Source organism: Hemitrygon akajei, chromosome 2 (genome assembly GCF_048418815.1).
Source record: "Hemitrygon akajei chromosome 2, sHemAka1.3, whole genome shotgun sequence".
Taxonomy (NCBI): domain Eukaryota; kingdom Metazoa; phylum Chordata; class Chondrichthyes; order Myliobatiformes; family Dasyatidae; genus Hemitrygon; species Hemitrygon akajei.
In genome coordinates, this window is record NC_133125.1 from 131286712 (window position 1) to 131308188 (window position 21477).

A 21477-nucleotide genomic window follows, 5' to 3' on the forward strand; every position below is an offset into this window, starting at 1 on the left:
TATGTGCAGCACTGTGACTGCACTGGCACGCAGATCCACCAAGTGTGCAGTAGTGTGGGTGTGTACTGACACACTGCTTTCATCCAGTGTGTAACATTGTGAGTGGATAAGTCCTTGCAGCAAAGTTGTCAGCCGCTGATCTCAGATGGCACAGTGAAACAACAGTTGTTAAAAAGTGGATGTAGCTCCTCACCATTACTCAGCTGGCAAAGGAAGTCAGATCTGCCCAGGAAATTCCAATAGTTGAAGCAGTACCATAAGAACTCCTGGAAGGGATGATGAATTTGTCATCCCTCTCATGACATCATGCTGAAGGGTTACAATTTACAATTGCAGCCTTCCCAATACAGTGTGCATGGTTCATATTGGGAATACTGCCACTAACACCCTTACACAAAACTGGCACATGTGCCACTTGAACAAGTTTTTAATGCATAAACCTCAAGACTTGTCAAAATATTCAATAACCAGCTAGCAGTGTGATCGTTAATGACTGTCAGTCAAATGGAAACAGAACAATTGATATGGTAAATTGTAAACACAGATTCTGCAGATGCTGGAAATCCAGAGCAACACAAACAGAAAGCTGGAGGAGCTCAGCAGGTCAGGCAGCATCTGTGGAAAGGAAAGGAACAAAGAGCAGATCTTTCAGGCCGAGGCCCTTTATCTGTGGAGGAATAAAGCTTATTTGTGTGTTGTCATCCCACACATGATTCTTTGAATGTTGTTTGGTCAATTGCCAAGCTGTGAAACACTCCAAATAACAAGGACACTTTGAAATAAGGACTCCATGTAATCTTACTTCTTTAGAAGTACAATTGATGTTGAAGAGATATACAAGATGAATTTTCTTACTTTACATTTTTCTTTTTTTTCCCCTCATTCTGCTGTCTTCCCGTTTTCAAATTGATTTGACCAAGAACTTGCCACATCATTGCCGTCTCCTCTTTGGCTATTCCTGTATATAGTTTTGAATTGTGAAACAAATATTCCATCCCTTTATAATGGGTGTATAATAACTATGAAATGCCATGGCTCTCTCTTCCCTTTGTGTCCTTTCACTCCTTACAGCTATTCACAAAGTCTGGGGGAGGATGGTATTGGTGCATTTGTGAGCCACCATGCAGACTGTGTAGGTGGGCAGTGTGGCACCAAATCACTCTGTTCGGATAATTAATTGCCTTTGCTTTTGCAAGCTCTGGTTAGAGACTCCTTTGCCATTCAAAACAGTTTCTCTTTGTACTCAGACCAAAAGCACGATTCTAAATTTATCCACTCGCTTTGAAGAGGAGCAGTCCCAACTCGTGTTTCCTCATGATGTAAATGAGATCGGATTAAGTTGCTGAACGCAATTTGGTAAATAAATGTCAGTGAGCCAGCGTGTGGCAAAGCGGCGTCGAGCTGGTGCCACCCATCTCGAGACCAAAACTCAATCCCGACCTTGGGTTTTGTCTACGTGGAGCATGCATGTTCTCCTTATGACTGTGTAGGTTTCTCTACATTCAAATCAGATCAAATGGTTCCGTTTAACATCGGAGAATGTATGCCGTATTCAACCTCATTTTCTTGCTCTCTGCAGACATCCACGAAACAAGAAACCCAGAAGAATGAATGACAGGAATATCAGAACCCCAAAGCACCTCTCTATGCACAAGCTTCATATCTCCCCCCACTTTTGTCAGCACAAGCACTGACCCCCCTCGTACTCCCCCATCATGCAAGCAATACGAAAAGCCCCTTAAAGAGACCTTGATCTAGAGTCCATGTGCTCCACTTACCTCCCAGGTCCACAGGATGTGCTTGTGGGTAAATATCTTCACCACTGTAAATTATTCCTAGTGCGTACAGTAAGTTAGAGGTCGCTTGCATGGGCCAGAGGAGTCGATAGGGAAGTGGTGAGGGAGAAAAAAACAGGAATCTCATAAATAACTGATGGTTAGCACAGACTCCTTGGGCTGAATGGCCTGTAGCAGTGCTGTATATCTCTAGCTATATTCAAGATATATGGATAGAGGGGCAGCGTGGTGATGTAGCAGTTAGCAGAGTTGCTTAACTGTGCCAGCGATCATCGACTGGAGTTTGATTCCCGCCGCTCACAGTTAGGAGTTTGTATGTTCATGGGGTGACTTTGTGGGTTTCCTCGGGTGCTCCAGTTTCCTCCCACATTCCAAATACGTATGGTCAGGGTTCATAAGTTGGGGGGTATGTTACATTGGTGTAAGGGGTGTGGCGATACCTGTGGGTTGCCCTGCAAAATGACCCTCAGATTGTGTAGATCGTTGATGCAAAATGCTGCATTTCACTGTATGAAATCATTCAGATGAGTTGCTCGGGCAGATGATGGTTGAGATGGTCTCTGGTCTTGGCAATTTACTTGCAAATGTTTTGTCACCATGAGAGGAGGCATCGTCAGTGGGCTGTTGATTGTACTGTGTCCCCTGAATGTTTGGCGTTTAGCTGATTGAAATCTGTATAAAGGCCAAGCAAAGGACACACCACAATTAACAACCCACTGACAAAGTCTCTTTGCATGGTGATGAACTGCTTGCAAATAAATTGCCAGTAGTGGAGAACAACTCAACCCAATTTCACTGTATGTTTTCATATTTCACTCTACATAGATAGATAGATAGATACTTTATTCATCCCCATGGGGAAATTCAACTTTTTTCCAATGTCCCATACACTTGTTGTAGCAAAACTAATTACATACAATACTTAACTCAGTAAAAAATATGATATGCATCTAAATCACTATCTCAAAAAGCATTAATAATAGCTTTAAAAAAGTTCTTAAGTCCTGGCGGTAGAATTGTAAAGCCTAATGGCATTGGGGAGAATTGACCTCTTCATCCTGTCTGAGGAGCATTGCATCGATAGTAACCGGTCGCTGAAACTGCTTCTCTGTCTCTGGATGGTACTATGTAGAGGATGTTCAGAGTTTTCCATAATTGACCGTAGCCTACTCAGCGCCCTTCGCTCAGCTACCGATGTTAAACTCTCCAGTACTTTGCCCACGACAGAGCCCGCCTTCCTTACCAGCTTATTAAGACGTGAGGCGTCCCTCTTCTTAATGCTTCCTCCCCAACACGCCACCACAAAGAAGAGGGCGCTCTCCACAACTGACCTATAGAACATCTTCAGCATCTCACTACAGACATTGAATGACGCCAACCTTCTAAGGAAGTACAGTCGACTCTGTGCCTTCCTGCACAAGGCATCTGTGTTGGCAGTCCAGTCTAGCTTTTCATCTAACTGTACTCCCAGATATGACAAGTAAAGCTAATAACTCTAAAGACAGAGAACAACAGGTTTGTAGACAGGAGGGCTTTGGGGTCAGTGGCAGAAGGTGTCTCTGGGGTGGAGAATGGGGCATGTTCCTACTCAATGGCAGAGCAGTTCTGAGGAGCTGCTGCCAGCCTCTATTTTATATGCTGAGAACAAAGAGATATTGCTGCCATGTTAAAGTATGGGTTCTTGAAAGCAAGTTCTGGAAAATTACTCTTTGCTAAATCAATCCTATTAGTTATTAACTACGTAGCAACTGTCGTCACTCCTGAAACCCATCCCAATCCATCAGCACTTCGTCCCCAAGCCTGCTGAGGTACGGTCCTCAGTTTGTCACATGTCATTCAGCGTCCCAGTAAGATGATTATTCTGTTTGGAGTCACTTGTAGTCTGTTAGTTAATATGGGTGTACCAGAGTGTTTCTGCCCTGAACAACAATGTACCCTTTTCAACAAGCAAGAAGGCAGCAGTTTAAAAATAGAAACTCCGTGAATGTTCCCAGTTCGAGGTGAGAAACAGATGCTAATTCTGACACCTCTACTCCACCCACAGAATGTACAGAACAGTGGTAGCTCATTCAGCCTGCGTGATCAAAGCCAATGTTTATGCTCCACCCAAGCCTCCTCCCAGCCTTTGTCACTTAATCCTATCAGTATGTAACTTATTGCTTCCTGTCATGTTAATTTTCCCTTGGCAAGTCTAATTTAAAAATGTAATAAATTGAGTTGAAGAGTTTTCCTGAAATCTGATTGGAAATGGTAGTTATCATCTCACTTTGGAATCATTTATCTGGTCCTCCACTGCCCTCCCCAGGCCTCACACCTCTGCACCTTAAGCTTAAAAGATCATCCATCCATCAGCCTGCATCAAGATTTGAAACTGAGTGCTTCATTGACGATAGATCCAATTTGCTACAATAAACCAGCGCGGTGAAGGTTTGCAATTGTGGAGTGTTTACCAAAAAGCTCAGCCAGTTGTAATAAATCACTTGCTTTTAAAATGAAATAGCTGCAAGGCACTGCTGCTTTGCCATATTAAATTTTCTATATTTTGTTATTACAATCTATGATTACTTCCCAAATGCTTTCCAATTTTCCAGGCACAGTTTTCCACCTGCCAAACTTCCAGTTCATTTGCCAATTCCCATTAATCTTTCAGCTGAGTGTGAGTTTATCAGAATGTGGAAAGCCCAACAAAAAAGTCGTTAAAAATGTCAAGAACAGTTTTTGTATATATTTATCCGGCTCCTAATGATTATAACTGCCAATCCATAAAATATAAATTATTCATCCATTGGATCAATATTGTAACAGTATTTCACAATGGTATGAAGTGTTAATGGTTAGGAGGAAGTATTAGGGCTTGGCACTTCTCCCCATTATCCTCGCTGTCTTCCTCTTTATTTTTCCTCTACGTCAGAATGAGAATAGAACATCAGTGAAATCATTCAGATGCATCACATTATTTAGATCATTAATCTTGACCCTGAATGTCCTACACACAGATGTCTACTCTATGTTCAAGTATATTTCGGGCTTCCACCGCCTGACATTTTAGCATATGATTTAATTTATTTTCGAGAGGGGAGGCGTTTGCAGGAATGTGCAGATTCGTTTGGTTACGTTAACAGTTCTACAAAGTAATGCTTAGTTATGTAGGCATGATGTGTATGAGAGGTTACTTAAATGTAAAGAATTGTGTCTAACTTGGGTCCATAAACACAGTACAATCTGCTGGAAATCCAAAGCAATGCACAGAAAATGCTGGAGGAACTCAGCAGGCCAGGCAGCATCTGTGGAAGGGAGTAAAGGGTCGACATTTCGGGCCGAGACCCTTCACCAGGACCCAGATTACCTTTGAGGTTATTGTGCTGTTTTTCATGTCTTTCGAAACTTGGTAATTAAAGGAAGGATCAACAATTCTTATGTGGTAAAAAATCTGGATGCCTTCTTCAGAGCATATTTCTTTCATACAATCATATGTATAGTGACATTTACTCATTCACAGCACCACAGTAGCATAGTGGTCAGCAGAGTGTTAATACAGCTCAGGACGTTCCGGTGTTTGGATTCAATTCCAGCATCTCTCTGTAAGGAGTCTCTGTACGTCCTCCCCATGGAGTACGTGTGTTTCCCTGGTGCTCTGGTTTCCTCCCACAGTCCAAAGATGTATTGGGTAGGTTAATTGGTCATTGTAAATTGCCTTGTGATTAGGTTAGGGTTAATCAGGATTGTGACGTTGATGGGCTGGCATGGCCTGAAGGGCCAGAGCAGCCAACGCATGCTGTAATGCTAAATCAACAGGTGTGCTGAGGTCGTAAAAGGGAAAGAAGAACCGAATGGTTACAGATGAAGTCCATGACAAGGTAAACTGTGAGGTCAGGAGGCAATCTTATTGTTGTAGGACTATTGAATGGCTCCCTAGAACGGCTGTGTTTGAGACTGTATGTGCTTTCAGGCATTTGTATCTTCTGCCTGAAGTTGTAGGAGGCCTTTTGATCCATTGTATCCATATCAGTTCTAGTGGTTAATTGGACTAAACTCATTCACTTCTTTCCTTCTCCATAACCTCAAGGATTATGGTGCATCATCCAGATATTCTTCATGGCTGAATAAAGTTTTTACCTCCAACACCCTGCCAGTTAATGGCTTCAACACACCCTGAGTGAAATGAATACATCATCTGGTTTCTCTTTCCCCAGATGTTTAGATTTTCCACCTCTTTGCACACCCCCCTTTCATCTCGCAAAATCAGATTGATCAATGGGGAGTCTCCTGCTTACTAGATTGAAGATTCCTAAAGCCCTCAAATCTGTTCCAAATGTCTTTCTTGATCCATGCTGTGTATCAAATGATTTGAATCACTAATCTTATCCCAGTGCACACAGATTTCCACTGTGATTTAGCAGCATTATGTAATAGTACAAGGTTTAATATTCATGGTGATACTTCAGTGTCAGTGCTACACAATAGACTCGTGTATTACTTGTAATCCCATTCTCTATTCTCCAGCATGGCTTTCTTTAAAACTTGTATTCCAATTCAGTTTATCTTTAGTTTCTGATCCTGTGCAATGGTTCTTTATCAAGCTTGCCCCTTAGCTAGACCCTTTTTTTTAATGTTTCAAGCTCATTAATGCTCACAGATATTCCCTGACAAAGTTTAACTTCGATTTTTTTTCTTGTTGAGGGGCCTATTGTAAAATGAAAGGCCCAAGTTGTGCAGTAGCTATGCTGGTTGGTGTACAGATAAATTTAAAATAAAAGGAATTTAACATGATGTTTTCAGTCCTGTAGATAATTAGTAGTACTGTTGAATGATTTTGGAAGCAAAATACAAGTTGATTGCAATTTAATTTTAATTGCTGTGCAAACAACAGTATTTTCATGTGGTTCGATGGAAAACACTTCGTATTTAAATTTGGTTCAAAGGAAATGCTTTCACATGTAATCACTTTTGACAAACTTTCTCTTTATATTCAAGTCCATTGCGGGTCTTTGGGCCCTCCTTCAATCTCAGATCTCACTTCCTCTTGTATCTCCCCAATTCCCTACATCCACATTGTAGGCTGAGCAACACAAGAGCCAATAGCCTCATTATTCCCAGAAAGTTCTCACACTAATGCTGGGGTCTTTTGGCACTGACGCTATAAAGAGCGGGGAGTGAGGAGTTCTATCTGTCTTGCTTTCTTCCTGCATGTAGTCTGTGTGAGTTACTCAGATTCGGATGAATATATTGTAATGTATTCCAGGGTGCAATGAAGATCTTTCTCCCTCTGAAGCGCACAGTGTAAATTATGTATATTGTATTAATAAATACAGCCATGAGCACAAAACAGGGGCACAGTAAGTAGAAAGCATAGAAATGCAACCTGAAGTGGTGCAAAAAGAAATGTTAAAGTGACATTAACAGAAGAGGTGGAATTGGGGATTTGAGAATGATGCAATGCTGCCGGGAAGGGGAAATGAATGAGGTGAATGAAAAAATTCCATCTTCCCCAGAATATCTGGATGCATTTCTACACTGCCATCGTAGAGATCATCCTCACATCAGCCTTTCCTGTCTGGTTCAGTGCAGAATCTTCTCACGGTATACAAAACTACAGCAAACTGTCAGGTTAGCTGCATTCTACTGTCACAGCAGGACTTGCACGTATCCAGGACATAGAAGCGGGGAGAAAAATATATTGCCAAGTCTACCCACCCAGCAAACTGCTTCTTCCAAAATCTTGCACCTAGAAAGCACCATAGGGCTATTAAAACAAAACCGTCACGCCATTTTAAACATTTCTTCCCCCAGGCAGTTAATCTGATCAATCATTTAATTATCCTGCCCCCTCCCATGCCCCTCTATCTATTATACCTGTCACCGAACTGCACTGTAGACACTTTAAACCACTTTTTATAATGCTGCTTATGTTGTAAGTACATGTTAATATATAATTCTTTACTCTTTATAATTGTTGAATGTTTGTTTTGTTGCATGTCACACCCTAACACACCACAGAAATTCCTAATGCATGTAAATGCACACGGTTTTTAAAGCTGATCCTTGATGTTACATTGTAAGTAAAGAGTGGCTCAGAATTTCTAGTCACCAGCGATGGTTACCATTATACCCAAGTAGAATTTCCAAGAAAGATCTCCTGATCTCTGTGAGAGCATGCCCTTTTCCCAAAGTGAATTCTAACATTTCCCTGGAGCCAAGCAGCTGTGCTGTCAGAGCATCTGATCTCCTTAAACCAATCCCATTACAGGTTGAGTATCCCTTATCTGAAATTTTTGGAGCCAGAAGTGTTTCTGTTTTTGGATAGTTTTGGATTTTGAAATTTTGTATATAATGAGATAGCTTGGGATCTTCATCATTTCTGACTCTGAATTTATGTGCTACTGGTAAGCAGTCTCTGTCTTGCACTTGTTCACTACACATATATTTAATGGTAAAAATTATTACATACCATTAATATTGCAAAAACATAATGTGTGCAGGGTAACAGAATCAGCACAGTAACTTTGGGAGTATACCTGAATCAGCTGTTCAACAGCAATAAACAAAGGCAGGCTTTCAGTCTCCACCTGTAATGTCATATTTTAATTAAAAGGTTACAGTAGACTTTATTTATATTTTACTGTTTTTTATGTTTTATATAAGGTATAAGAGCAATCAACATTGTAGACTTGTTCTTGTGTTAGATTTTCATCAGCAACAATCATCACAAGCTCATCTATTACTTTCTCTGCTCCTTTCAGACCAGCAGACTTTATCTCTTATTTTAAACCTTAAAAATTTAATGCCATGCCTTTTCTTAAATTTCTGCAACCACCCTGCTGAATATACAAAATTACCTGCAATTTTCAGTTTGTCGTGACAGATCCTGATCAACCTACCATTGTGTCACATGCTCATTCTGACTCTGACGAAGCTATTCTTTCAATGCACGCTCAAAATCTTCACTGTTTTTGCTTCATGCAGTTTTTTTTCTCTCTTTTTCATTAACTTCTGTTCATTACGTATGTGCGGTCACTTCTCAGAATGGCCTGTGGCACGCAAAGACCTGTGCGTCATCTGGGAACCTTCCCAGCACCTTGTGGAATTGCCGCGTCAGCGCTCAAAAAGAAACTTTGGATTTTAGAATTTCAGATGAGGGATGCTCAGCATGCATCTCGAAACACAGAGATTCATCTCTCTTTAGCAGGGTCTATCTGCGGTGCAAAATTGTTGAATATATCCATTCTTATACTTTTCTGTCCTCATTGCAGGCAACTTGGAAATATGAGGGCAGTTTTGGTGTTTATTGATTGCTTGAATTTATGAGGCATTTTTGTTGTAAATAAATTATATGCATTCTATGAAATAATTAAAGAGAATACAATTCATCACAATTAAATACCAAAGCATCATCAGTCTCTGAAAGTTGTTAGTGCTCCGACAAAATTATTGCTGTATTTAGTCATAAGGTATATTAAGGTTCCTAATATCTGCCAGACAGTTCACAGCTTTACTATAATATTTCATCTGAATGAATTTTGGACCTCTCATCACTAAGACTGCCTATTTGTACTATATCATTGGCTTTGTCTCAGCTCCGTGGCTGCCTCTGTCATCTGTATATTCTTCTAGATTAATCAAGTCCTTCCTACCCTCCTTCGCTTTATACACGAATTTGAGCTCTTTCAAACCTTACTTCCCACTTAGAAAGAAAGATTAGCTTTTCTTGACACTAGTACATTCACGGAAATGAGTCATTTGCGTTAAATCAAATCAGCGAGGATTGTGTTGGGCAGCCCGTGAGTGCCGCCACACTTCCTGTGCCAACATAGCATGCTCGCAGCTCAATTACCCTAATGTACATCTTGAGAAAGTGGGGGGAAACTGGAGCGCCTGGAGGAAACCTACATGGTCACAGATGGAAGGTATAAATTCCTTACAGATAATGATGAGAATTGAACCCAGACCTTATAACTGGCACTATAGTAGCATTTTTCTAACACAATGCTACTGTGCCACCCATGTTCCATTAATCAATTACCTGTATTAAGCAGTTTTTGAATCCTGAAATGGTCTTTTTACTCCTTTTGTCTTTAACTAGCCCTGTAACCTTCAAGTTATCTATGTTCCTCACCTCTAAGTAACCCTGATTTAATTGGTCCCTATTGTTGACCTTGCCAACAACTAGTGAGGCCATTATCTCGAGAGTAACCCCCATCCCCTGAAATCTTTTTGCATCTTTCCTCCTTTAAAACCCTTCTGTAAACTACCCTTATGATGAAACCGTCGATCATGTGCTCTAATGTCACATGATGTGGAATATCATCAGTTAATTTATTTGTAATTCCCTGTGCAGTGCATTGAGATGTTTTGTTGTGCTTTACAAATAGAATATTATTGTTGTTAAATGGGCAAATACAATGCAAGTCCGTCTTTGGGGGTTGCAGTCCTGTCTAGCCCATATATTCTGTGGTGAGCATAGTAGGTCCCAAAGGAGATCTTATTAGAGTGATCAATTGGAAATAATATTTTAGAAACAGGGTTGATGACCAATCCTTCTTTACCTATCAACCTGTAAATGCACTTCGATAAGGTATTTGAGAAGCTCCAGCCGTGTTATATGGTTGGATATGGCCTCAATGCCCCTAATAGTCAGATTGCCAGATAGAAGCAGATAGAGATAGCTAAATTTAGAAAAATCACAGTGGCAAAGAAATGCCTATGAGGCAAAGGTACATTTATATACTTTAATTGATTTTTTTTTCTACTGTTATGTATTGCATTGTACTGCTGCGAATGTCACAACATATGCCGGTGGTATTAAATATGATTCTTATTGTGATCCTACAATACCTGATGTAACAGCACTTGAGGTGAGTACTTCTAGGTGTGCTTCAATGGGACCAGGTGGAACATGGACTAGATGGGCTGAAGGCCCTGTTTCTGTACTGTAGTGCTCTGTGACTGAGATTTTCCTACTGCAGAAGAAAAGATACAGTTATTCACTGAGAACATTGCTCTAATTTTCAATTATAATATATGATTAGACACAATGATTTGTTAAATGTCTTTTGATCTGATTTCTAAGCATTTCTTTTACCATAACAGAAGTGCACATTGCACATTTGTTGTATTTGCCATTGGCTATAAGGTTGTTAACTCAAAAATTAATGATTTTCCCATTGATTGGAAATAAAATAAATTATTATCCACCCAGGACATTCCCGCTACTCACTGTTACCATCAGGAAGGAGGTACAGAAGCCTGAAGGCACACACTCAAGTGATTCAGGAACAGCTTCTTCCCCTCTGCCATCTGATTTTTGAATGGGCATTGAAACACTACCTCTCTGCTTTTTTTAAAAAAATCTGTTTTTACACTAATTTACCGATTTGATATATACCTACTGTAATTCAGTTTTTCCCTGTTATGTATTGCATTGTACTGCTGCCGCAAAGTTAACAAATTTCTCCACGTATGCCAGTGATATTAAACCTGATTCTGAGAAAATTTCTCCCCGATTACAATAGGATATAACTTTTTGTTCTTTATTTGAAGGATATATAGATGTCAGCCCATAGAGAGTAACAAAGTGATTACAAATCCCAATGTAGGCCATTTCCTTATGTGGTTAATGGATCATTGACATTCAGATTTTGTGTACCTCATTAAAACTTGCTCCACCACACAAGGTGCATCTCAAAAATGCTCCATTGTTATGAGGTGGTAAATTCATGGAACATTAGTGTTAGTTAGCCCTGTATTCCTGCAATGACTAACTCATATTGGCTTGGAATTAGTTGCAGGATTAACACAAATTACAAAATTCAAAGTAAATCTATTGTCAAAGTACATATATGTCACCAAATACAAATCTGAGATTAATTTACCTACGGGCATACTGAGCAAATGTATAGAATAGTAACCGTAACAGGTGCAAGTCAACTAGAGTGCAGAAGATAACAAACTGTGCAAATACAAATATAAATAATGAGAACGTGAGATGACAAGATAAAGAGTCTTTGAAAGTGAGAACATTAGTTTTGCGATCAGTACAATGGATATGTACGGGAGTGTCGTTATCCCCTTTGCTCAGGAGCCCGATGGTTGTGGGGTAGTAATTGTTCTTGAAGCTGGTGGTGTGAGTGCTTTCATACCACAAAATATTTCAAGATGCTTCACAGTAATGTCATCAAATTTCACTCAGATCTACATGAGGGAATATTTGGATAGGTGACTTGTAAGATTTGTAAGGTGCGTCTCCATGAATGAAAGTGAATTGGACAGTGGAAGCGGAGTCTTTGAATAGTTGAAGACAGATGTAGGTAGATAATGGATAGACAGAAAAGAGTGAGGTAGGTGGGGCAGTGAAAGGTTACCCAGGGCAGCCAAGAATATAATTACAATCCTTTCAGCCATGACCTTACTGACTGGCAAGGCAGGCTTGATGGAATAATTGCTCCTGCTTCCAATTTATAAGAATGTCTTCCAGAGCTCACAGCCTTGGTAGTTACAGGCACAATCACTATTGTTGGATAATGAGAATAAAGTACTAGAGGAGGGTCTGTATCTCAGGGAGCTGACGGACTGGAGGAGTTTAAAGGCACAAATAAGGGCAATGCAAAGTCATTTTAAGTGGTGTAGCATTCCTGGTTCCGTCACTGATATTTTCAAAGTTCAAATCAGCTCAATTCCTGGGGGGAAAAAAGGTGGGCTGTCTTAAAATGAAAAATAGATTTAGTCTGTTTTCAATATGAGATAAACCTGATTAAGTGTGGTAGTCTCGTTTGTGCACTAGATCATTATCAATTGGGAAGTTTACAAGATGTGCCATCTACAAAAATGAAGTGGATTTTCAAGCAAGCCCTTGGAACTCCAACTCGTCCTCTCCTTAAATCTGCCATAATGAGTGATGATGGAGGCAACATCCATTATGTCGGAAACATTTTGTGACAAAATTAAATGAGAAAGCATCTATTTCAATTTAAATAAAGAAAGTAGTCAATTATGTAACGAGTAATGTGTTCCGTTCTCAATCCTCCTCTTCCTGAGCCGTACTGAACAGCACAGTATGTAAGCACCAATCATTCCCTTATTTCCATTCATTTCTGTTTTTTTTTGAATTTGGTGGCACTGTGGTCTGTCCTTTTCTGCTCTCCTCTTTGCTGTTTGATCTCATGCTAAGCATAAGGAGGTGTTGTAGACCAGTGAGAGGATGAGGACTCCATTGATATGCATTCTGCCTTGAATTCGCGAACAAAAGTAAAGCAGACCGAGTTATATTATAAACGTGAGAAAATCTGCAGAAGCAGAAAATCCAAAGCAACACTCACAAAATGCTGGAGGATCTCAGCAGGTCAGGCAGCGTCTATGGAAATTAATAGATCGTCGACGGAAAGTGTCTCGGCTCAATACATCAAATATCCAATCATTTCCATAGATGCTGCCATACCTGCTGAGTTCCTCCAGCATTTTGTGCATGTTACCAAGTTAAATTATATCTATTGTTTTACATATTTGAGATGCAGCATGGAATAGGCCCTTCCATCTCTTTGAGCCACGCCACTCTCAATCCCCTGATTTAATCCTCACTTGATCACGGGACAATTTACAATGACCAATTAACCTACCATGCTGTATGTCTTTGGACTGTACGAAGAAACCGAAGCACCCCAAAGAAACCCACATTGTCTCGGAGAAAATACAAACTCCTTACAGAGCGCAGCAGGAATTGAACCCAGGTTGCTGGTATTGCAAAGCTTTGTGCTAACCACTGTGGTACCATTCTACCCCATCTGCACAGAGGCATGGGATACGACAGATGCTGGATTTGGAGCAAAATGCAAGAAGTTGGAGAGTCTCTGCCAGTGGGAGCAATAGAGAGTCAATAGTGGGGATTGAAACACTTCATCTGCACGTGAAAATTTTTGATCTGAAACATTGACTGTTCATTTCCCTCCATGGTTACTTTCTGACCCATAGAGTTCCTCCAGATTACCTGTCTGTAAGAGAATCCATGAGAACACTTTCTCTTTCCAATTTTAAACACAATTACACTTATTTATTGGGATACAGTGAGGAGTAGGCCTTTCTGGCCCTTTGTGCCACACCGCCCAGCAGTCCCCTGATTTAATACCAAACTAATCACAAGAAAATTTGCAATGATCAATCAACATACCAACTGGTGCGTCTTTGGACTGTGAGGCAAAACTGGAGCATCCAGAGGGAACCCTTGTGATCTCAGGAAGAACATACAAGCTCCTTACAGGTAGTGGTGGAAATTGAACCCAAGTCACTTGTACTGTAAAGTGTTGTGCTAAACATTACATTACCATGCCACCCTATTATAAACACTTTATAATATATAATTTACAATAACATTATGCTGGAGCATAATGTCGCCCTGTAACAGGGCAAAAGGCTGAGTATTGCCCACTGTTCCTAGCCCACGAAGGGAACAGACAATGACAGCAGAAGGTTGATGTATTGCACTCTGTGCACTGGAGAGGAAGTGTGATCAGCAGGAATGTGAGGGTTTGGGCTAATTAAACGAGCACAGCTTGGTTGACGTCTTGTGGAGAGCATTGCCATCAGTGAAAGCCGGAGCATGTGTTGCTCTTTAAAGATCAATTAAGAACCATTATTAGCCAGGGAGGAGCACGGATATGCCCACGAAGAGAGCGAGAGAAAAAAAACCTGCAAATAGACAAAACGCCACTCTTGCAGAACCATCCGTGTAAAGAACACACTGCCTCGTGCCAATTTGCCGCAATGGTTTGCATTCCATAATTATAGCCCGCGTACGTCATTTTTTCTAAAATAAATAGAAAACTTCATGTAGGTAACATAACAAGCTCAGACTAGGTTTAAACAGGTTAAAAAACTATGCAGTAGCTGTATCCTCTGATAATGCAAGGAAAAGATCACTTGCATCCAAATGTAAAAGTTGAGTTTATTGCCATATGTATGAGTATGTGTATGCACAGGTGAAATGAAAATCTTGCTTGCAGTCATAAACAAGCACATAGCATCATTTTGGCAGCATTCACAAGAAATGCACGTAAATTATACTTAATTTCTTACACAAGAAAACATAATTAGAGCAAAAGAAAGGCCACTGGGGTTTAAGGTGTTCATAGTGTTGTTATATTCAGGTAGCGAGTAGGGTTGTACAGGTTGGTTCAAATAATGAATTTTCAATTCTCCCACGAGAAGAAGGGTTTGTTTAATTTCTAGGGTTGACATGGCCTCTAGAAATTGGAGAACAGGAGCACTTATATAAATCCCATAATGCTATTTATTCTTATGGAAGTATATTCAGAGCCAGAATCTGAATAATAAACAGGTTTAATATCACTAGCATATGTTAGGAAATTTGTCGTATTTGTGGCAACAGTACAATGCAATGGATAATAGAAAAAAGTGAATTACAGAAATATATATACATACATATATTAAATAGTTAAATAAAAATAGAAATAAAAATGTGATGAGGTAGTGTTCATGGGTTCAATATCCATTCAGAAATTGGATGGCAGTGGAGAAGAAGCTGTTCCTGAATCATGGTGAGTGTGTGCCTTCAGGCTTCTGTACCTCTTTCCTGATGGTAGCAATGAGAACAGGGCGTGTCCTAGGTGATGGGGTCCTCAGTGATGGACTGCCTTTCTGAGGCATCACTCCTTGAAAGATGTCCTGGATCCTATGGAGTCAAGTGTCCATGATGGAGCTGACTAAGTTTACAACTCTGTACAGCTTATCTCGATCCTGTGCAGTAGCTCCACCCCCCCCCACCCCCACCCCCAATACCTGATTATCAATTGAATCCCAAGGATGTTTTGGTTTGGACCTGATCTTTTGCATAAGGGGAATTTGTCCCTTCAAATCGACTCTGCTGTTCAACATGCCGTGCCCCATCTTCTATGTAAGGACTCGGGACACGAGGATCTTGTGCAGGCAGAAGTTGTTTAGTGTAATTCAGCAATCTGTTCACAATCATGTTCATTACCACTGACTTGTGTGCTGTGAAATTTGTTGTTCTGTGGTAGCAGTACAGCGCAAGACATAAAAATTACAAATAAATAGTGCAAGTAAAAAGGAAGAACAAGATAATGTTCAGGGACCATTGGGAAAACTAATGATTGAAGGCAAGAAGCTGTTAATGAATCATTGAGTGTGGGCCTTTTGGTTTCTATACCTCTTCGCTGATGGTAGTAACAAGAAAAGGGCCCAGATGGATGCTGCTTTCTTGATATCATGGGCCAGAGCGTTTGTTCCTATGCACTGTTGTTCTGTGTCTTTTGTATCTGAACATATATTTCCTGCCATATCTCCATTATCCCTAGATTCCTTAAATAACCAGGTCAATTGAGTTCAATGACTCCCAAAGTTCAGAGAACTCCACAGCCCTCGGGAGTAATGTATGATAACGATTCTCCACCACAGTCCTGTTTAAATTTTCTTAGCTGAAGGCATTTGCCCTCATTTCAATTCTGAATGGCCTACCCTTCTACTGAGACAGTTTTGGATTCGTCAGCCAAGAGAAACATCTTTTAAGTTTTGTAAGAATCGTGTGTGATCCATTGAGGTCATTCTTCTGATGTAAAGAAGCTTATTAAAAGCACCATTTGCACAATATTTTCCTTGGACTGCTTAAAATTGGAAGGCAAGCATCTTAAAGAAAAACATTTTTTCCCACTTTCCAACAATGAGGTCATCGTACCATCAAGCTCAGTTTAGATCAGGAGGGCCCCAACTTTTTTTTATATGCCACGGATCAGTATCATTAAGCAAGAGGTCTGTGGACACCAGGGTGAGAACCCCTGTGGTAGAGAATAGAAGCTTTCAGTGCCCAATTCCTCCATATCAGGATTAGGCCTACAACACACTGCTTCTGTAGCAAACACAACCTCTTTTTAGGTAAAGGGAGCAAGATTGTACACAATAATCCAGGTGTGGTCTCATGAAGGCCTATAATTATAATAAGACACTTGTGCTCAAATCCTGTTGTCATAAAGACCACTTGCCTTATGCCCTCCCCACCACTGAGCATATCTACAAGGATTATCGCCACAAGAAAGCATCATCCACCATCGAGGACCCCAACCACCCAAGCCATGCTCACTTCTTGTTACTGCCATGAGGGTGGATGTACAGAAGCTTTGGGTTCCTACCCCACTAGGTTCAAGAACAGTTATTACCCTTTAGCCATCAGGCTCTTGAACCAGCAAGGGTAGCTTTACTCACCTCAACTCTGAACCTACTCCATAACCTGAGGACTCTACAACTCTCGTTCTCAGTGTAATTTATTAATTTATTTTTGTACTTCCGCAGTTTTGGACGCTGGTTGTTTGTCAGTGTTTGTGTGTATTGATTCTATTGTATTTCTTTATTCCACTATGAATGCCTGCAAGAAAGTGAATCTCAGGGCAGAATATGGTGGCATATACTTACTTTGATAATAAATTTTCTTCGAACTTTGAAGCGTCTGCTGCCCCGTTTATATCCCCGGAGGAGTTAATAGGTATAGGTGTCCCAGGGTTGTGTCCTGAATAGAAGCTTCCACTCTGGAATAGAGCTATCATTCTGAAGGGTCAGACTGAGCATCTTGTTTCATGTTTGTTTAGCATCAGGGGTAGTGCAGGCATTGTGGCTTGTTCCAGTGCTCTGCTCTTCTATGTCCCACCTCCTCCAAAAGCAGTCACATTTAAATCCTTGACTAGATCAGCTAAATATAACTAAAAGAATGTGATTCTAGTTTTGGCTCAATTCTTCTGCATCAATATTAGCTTTACAGTGGCCTGTGTAAAAGTTTTTATTTGATTTAGACAGCAGCGCTTCCACTGAGTGGAAGCTGCCATTCTGTTTCCTTTGCCACAAGACTGTTCAAAGACAGAAGTCAGTAGTATGCATGGTGTTACCGCATGCTATCTTGAGATTCATTTTTCTTGTAGGTGTTTATAGGATCCAAGGTTGGGTGAACAGTGATTTTTGATGGCTCAGAGAACGTGCTGTTGCTTGCATGGTGGGTGATAGGGAAGCTAACGTTCTGACATCCCACCCTGCAAAAACTCATTTCAGGGAGGTGGCACCATTAATTTGCGGGAGACTCCCGGGAGAGGTGGGATGTCTGCAATAGAGTAGCTCCTTAGCAACTAGCCAGCCAGTTTAAATAATATTAGCTATGCTAATAAATGAATGACACCTGTTAAACTCACCTCAACATTCTTTTACAGTCATTTAACCCACCATGGGCAATAGAGAAGTCACTGTTGCAAACAGTGCAGCGAGCAACACTGTCATTATTTTTGACCCCTATTAGGCAGGGGTACACTTTAGTGTAGTCTGGGGTGAAGTACGTTTTATATATTTTTTTGGAACAATCTACCATGGTGCGCTCTCTCGCTAGCTCTCTTTCTCTCTCTTTCTCTTGTTCACTCTCGCTCTCTCAATCTCTCTTGCTCTCGTTTGCTCTCTCATTCTCTCTTGCTTGCTCTCTCTCACTCTTTCTCTCAAAAAAATCAATTTCCAGGATATTGTATATAATTTGTGGGCATCAGGGAGCCACTATCAATACGCGGGACACTCCCGGAACTTCCGGGAGAGGTGGGATGTCTGAATGTTTTTTGTTGGAATAAGTGGGGAATTGTTTTGCTGCTGCTTGTGCTGGGGGTGCTATGGGGCTCTAGTTTTTTTCCTGTCATTCATTCTTTGGGGGTTTTCTTCTGTTTCATGGGTGTCTGTGGTGGCCAGTGCTATCATGTTTGCTGCTGTGTGCTTGGGCAGCAGGCTGAGGGTAGCAGACACCAACAGAATCAACAAACTCATTCGTAAGGCCAGTGATGTTGTCGGGGTGGAACTGGACTCTGACGGTGGTGTCTGAAAAGAGGACGCTGTCCAAGTTGCATGCCATCTTGGACAATGGCTCCCATCCACTCCATAATGTACTGGTTAGGCACAGGAGTATATTCAGCCAGAGACTCATTCCACCGAGATGTAACACTGAGCGTCATAGGAAGTCATTCCTACCTGTGGCCATCAATCTTTACAACTCCTCCCTCGGAGTGTCAGACACCCTGAGCCAATAGGCTGGTCCTGGACTTATTTCCACTTGGCATAATTAACTTATTATTATTTAATTATTTATGGTTTTATATTGCTATATTTCTTCACTATTCTTGGTTGGTGCGACTGTAACAAAACTCAGTTTCCCTCGGGATCAATAAAGTATGTCTGTCTGTCTGTGGAGAGTAAGAAATTCAGGTTGTATACTGTATGGACTCTTTGATATTAAATGGAACCATTGAACCGTTGAAAATAAAGATGTATGCACAATGGAATTTATGAAAAACCATATATAAACAAAGACTGACAAATAACAAATGTGTAAAAGAGGACAAATTGTTCAAGTAAAAATAAATAATACTGAGAACTTGAGTTGTAGAGTCCTTGAAAGAGAGTTTGTAGGTTTGCCAGGGTTGTTCCAGTCATTACAGAATGTGAATTATAATCACTTGAAGCAAATTAAACATCTTTGACAATGCTGCCTCATCTTTCTTGCTCAGACTTGTGCATGTTAGGACAATCAGCTGGAAGTGCTATTTCATAAATAAAATATGTTATCCAATACATGGTATTTTCTGCAAAAAGTGATAGCTTAAGGTTTGCAAATGTCGTAGGCAACTACTTGAACCCAAAGAGTACTGAGTAACACAATAAAGCAGTTTCCAAATCAGCCTGCTCTGACAGATCAATGATTCTAATTCAGCGGTGCTCAATAGCCGGACTGTTTCAGTTTGACCGAAACACAATGCAATACCACACAGGGTTGCTCACCTTCCACTCGCTGCAGAAGGACTATCAACATCAACATTAGAACTCATTGAACCCATGTCTGATCTGATATATTTCTTTATGCTTTAAGGGTGTGGTGACATCATGATTATGTTTTTGGACTGGGAAACCAGTGAAATACGGACAAATGATCTGGAGACATGAGTTCAAATCCCACATGAGAAATCATAATTTGTTTAATTTGATTAATCAGGAATATAAAACCAGTGTCAGTGGTCATGAACATAAAATCACTAATTTATAATAAAATTCAATCTGATTCACTGATGGAAGAGATTCTTAACATAGTGGCTGACTCTCTTTTCCTCTTTGGAATGGCCATAGCATTGAAGGGCAACAGTGAATTTGCAGTATGTGCTATTATTTCTGGGTGGTAGGGTGGAGATATGTCACTACCAAAGGAGGTACTAGGCGTTCCTTACCTCTAATAGCCTGCAGGTCACCCTTGGGCAAAGTGTAACACCTGCCTAGCCCCCCAGTGAGGCCATGGAAGCAAGATAGTCATAAGAGCAGCTGGTGCATATCACCAGTTCAGGTTATGTTACCACTGATGCCAGGCAGACAATCTCTGAAGAGTATTTATAATGGCTAGGGTCACCCATCTTGTAAAGACACTGCCAAGAAGCATGCAATGACAAACCACTTATGTAGAATTTGCCAAGAACAGTCATGGTCATGGACCATGATCGCCTATGTCAAATGACACACCATATGATGATGACTATTCCTGCCAGTAATGTCTTCATCACATGAATAAATTATAAAATAAGTAATGTTCTGCACTTAGATAAGTTTTTACTGCATTTGTGTAATGGTTTTCTTCCCTTCAAATATAGTGGATGCTCAGCAGTGCATTGTGAAAAAGCCCTTCAGCCTACAACCGCACAGTATTGTTCCACACAACCATACTTGGCACCATAGTGTAATCGAGAGGGAGATAGGTAAGTGGCAGTGTTATCAGTTATCTAAATGCTTTCAAACATTTCCTCCTCCTTTTCTTTCCCCACTTAGCTTCATTGAGTTATACAGTATGGAAACTAACAGGCCCTTCAGTCCAGCTCGTCCATGACAACCAACATGTACACCAAAACTGGTCCCGTTGACCTGCATTTTGCCCATATCCCTATAAGCTTTTCCTGTCCGTGTGCCTGTCCAAATGTCTTAAACATTGTAACTGTACCATTTCCTTGTTTCAAATTCCCTCCATCCTCTATGTGGCGAACGTTTCCCTTCAGGTCCCTCCATGGGTTCTGATATCAGTGGGAAGGATGTAGATGAGGCCAAAACAGGCAAAACTCCTGACATTGCCAAGGGGGGAAGAGCTGCCACTGCTGCTGAACTCAACAGCAGGACCTCTGTAATTTTTTTTTTTGTTGAATTCCCCTGCCTGGCAGACAACCAGATGAACCGTCTGGTCTGTGAGGAGAGAGGGAACGATGGCAGTAGGGGGTGCAGTAAGGGCTCTTGTTGTAACACATTTAAAAAGGATGCAGAGCAAGCCAAATCCAAGGGGGAGGAGTCTCCTGTTCATAATTACTAGGGTAGCAGGCTGATCATATATAACTTTGTAAAAGTGGCAAGGCATTTATCTTTCAAAGCTGCTTCCGATTCCGCGCACATCTGATATAGTTAAGTCTACACATCATCCTCACTGGAGAATTGATGGTTTCTTTAAAGCATCACCTGCTCATGAATGCCCCCATCAATTATTCATTTTCATTAGAGGAACGTGTTCTCCTAAGAAGGTGATTGTGTGCGTATTTCCTCTACATCAAATCAAAGGCAAATTCAGCATTCTGGCTTTGCATTTCTGACTTTGTAGGCTATTTGAAACCAAGTGATAACCTTTCTG

The 21477-nt window shown here is 40.7% G+C and overlaps 1 protein-coding gene across 4 annotated transcripts in view; it reads left to right on the plus strand.

Moving 5' to 3' along the window:
• Positions 1-21477, plus strand: part of klf12b (Kruppel like factor 12b) — a 264047-nt gene that overhangs the window by 186460 nt on the left and 56110 nt on the right. For 3 of the 4 annotated variants that reach the window (XM_073028016.1, XM_073028008.1, XM_073028031.1), the window contains one exon: positions 20462-20566. The exons of the other annotated variant lie outside the window; for it this stretch is intronic. In XM_073028016.1, the coding sequence (XP_072884117.1) occupies positions 20462-20566 (105 nt within the window). The remainder of the gene's footprint in view (positions 1-20461; positions 20567-21477) is intronic. 4 annotated transcript variants of the gene reach the window in all.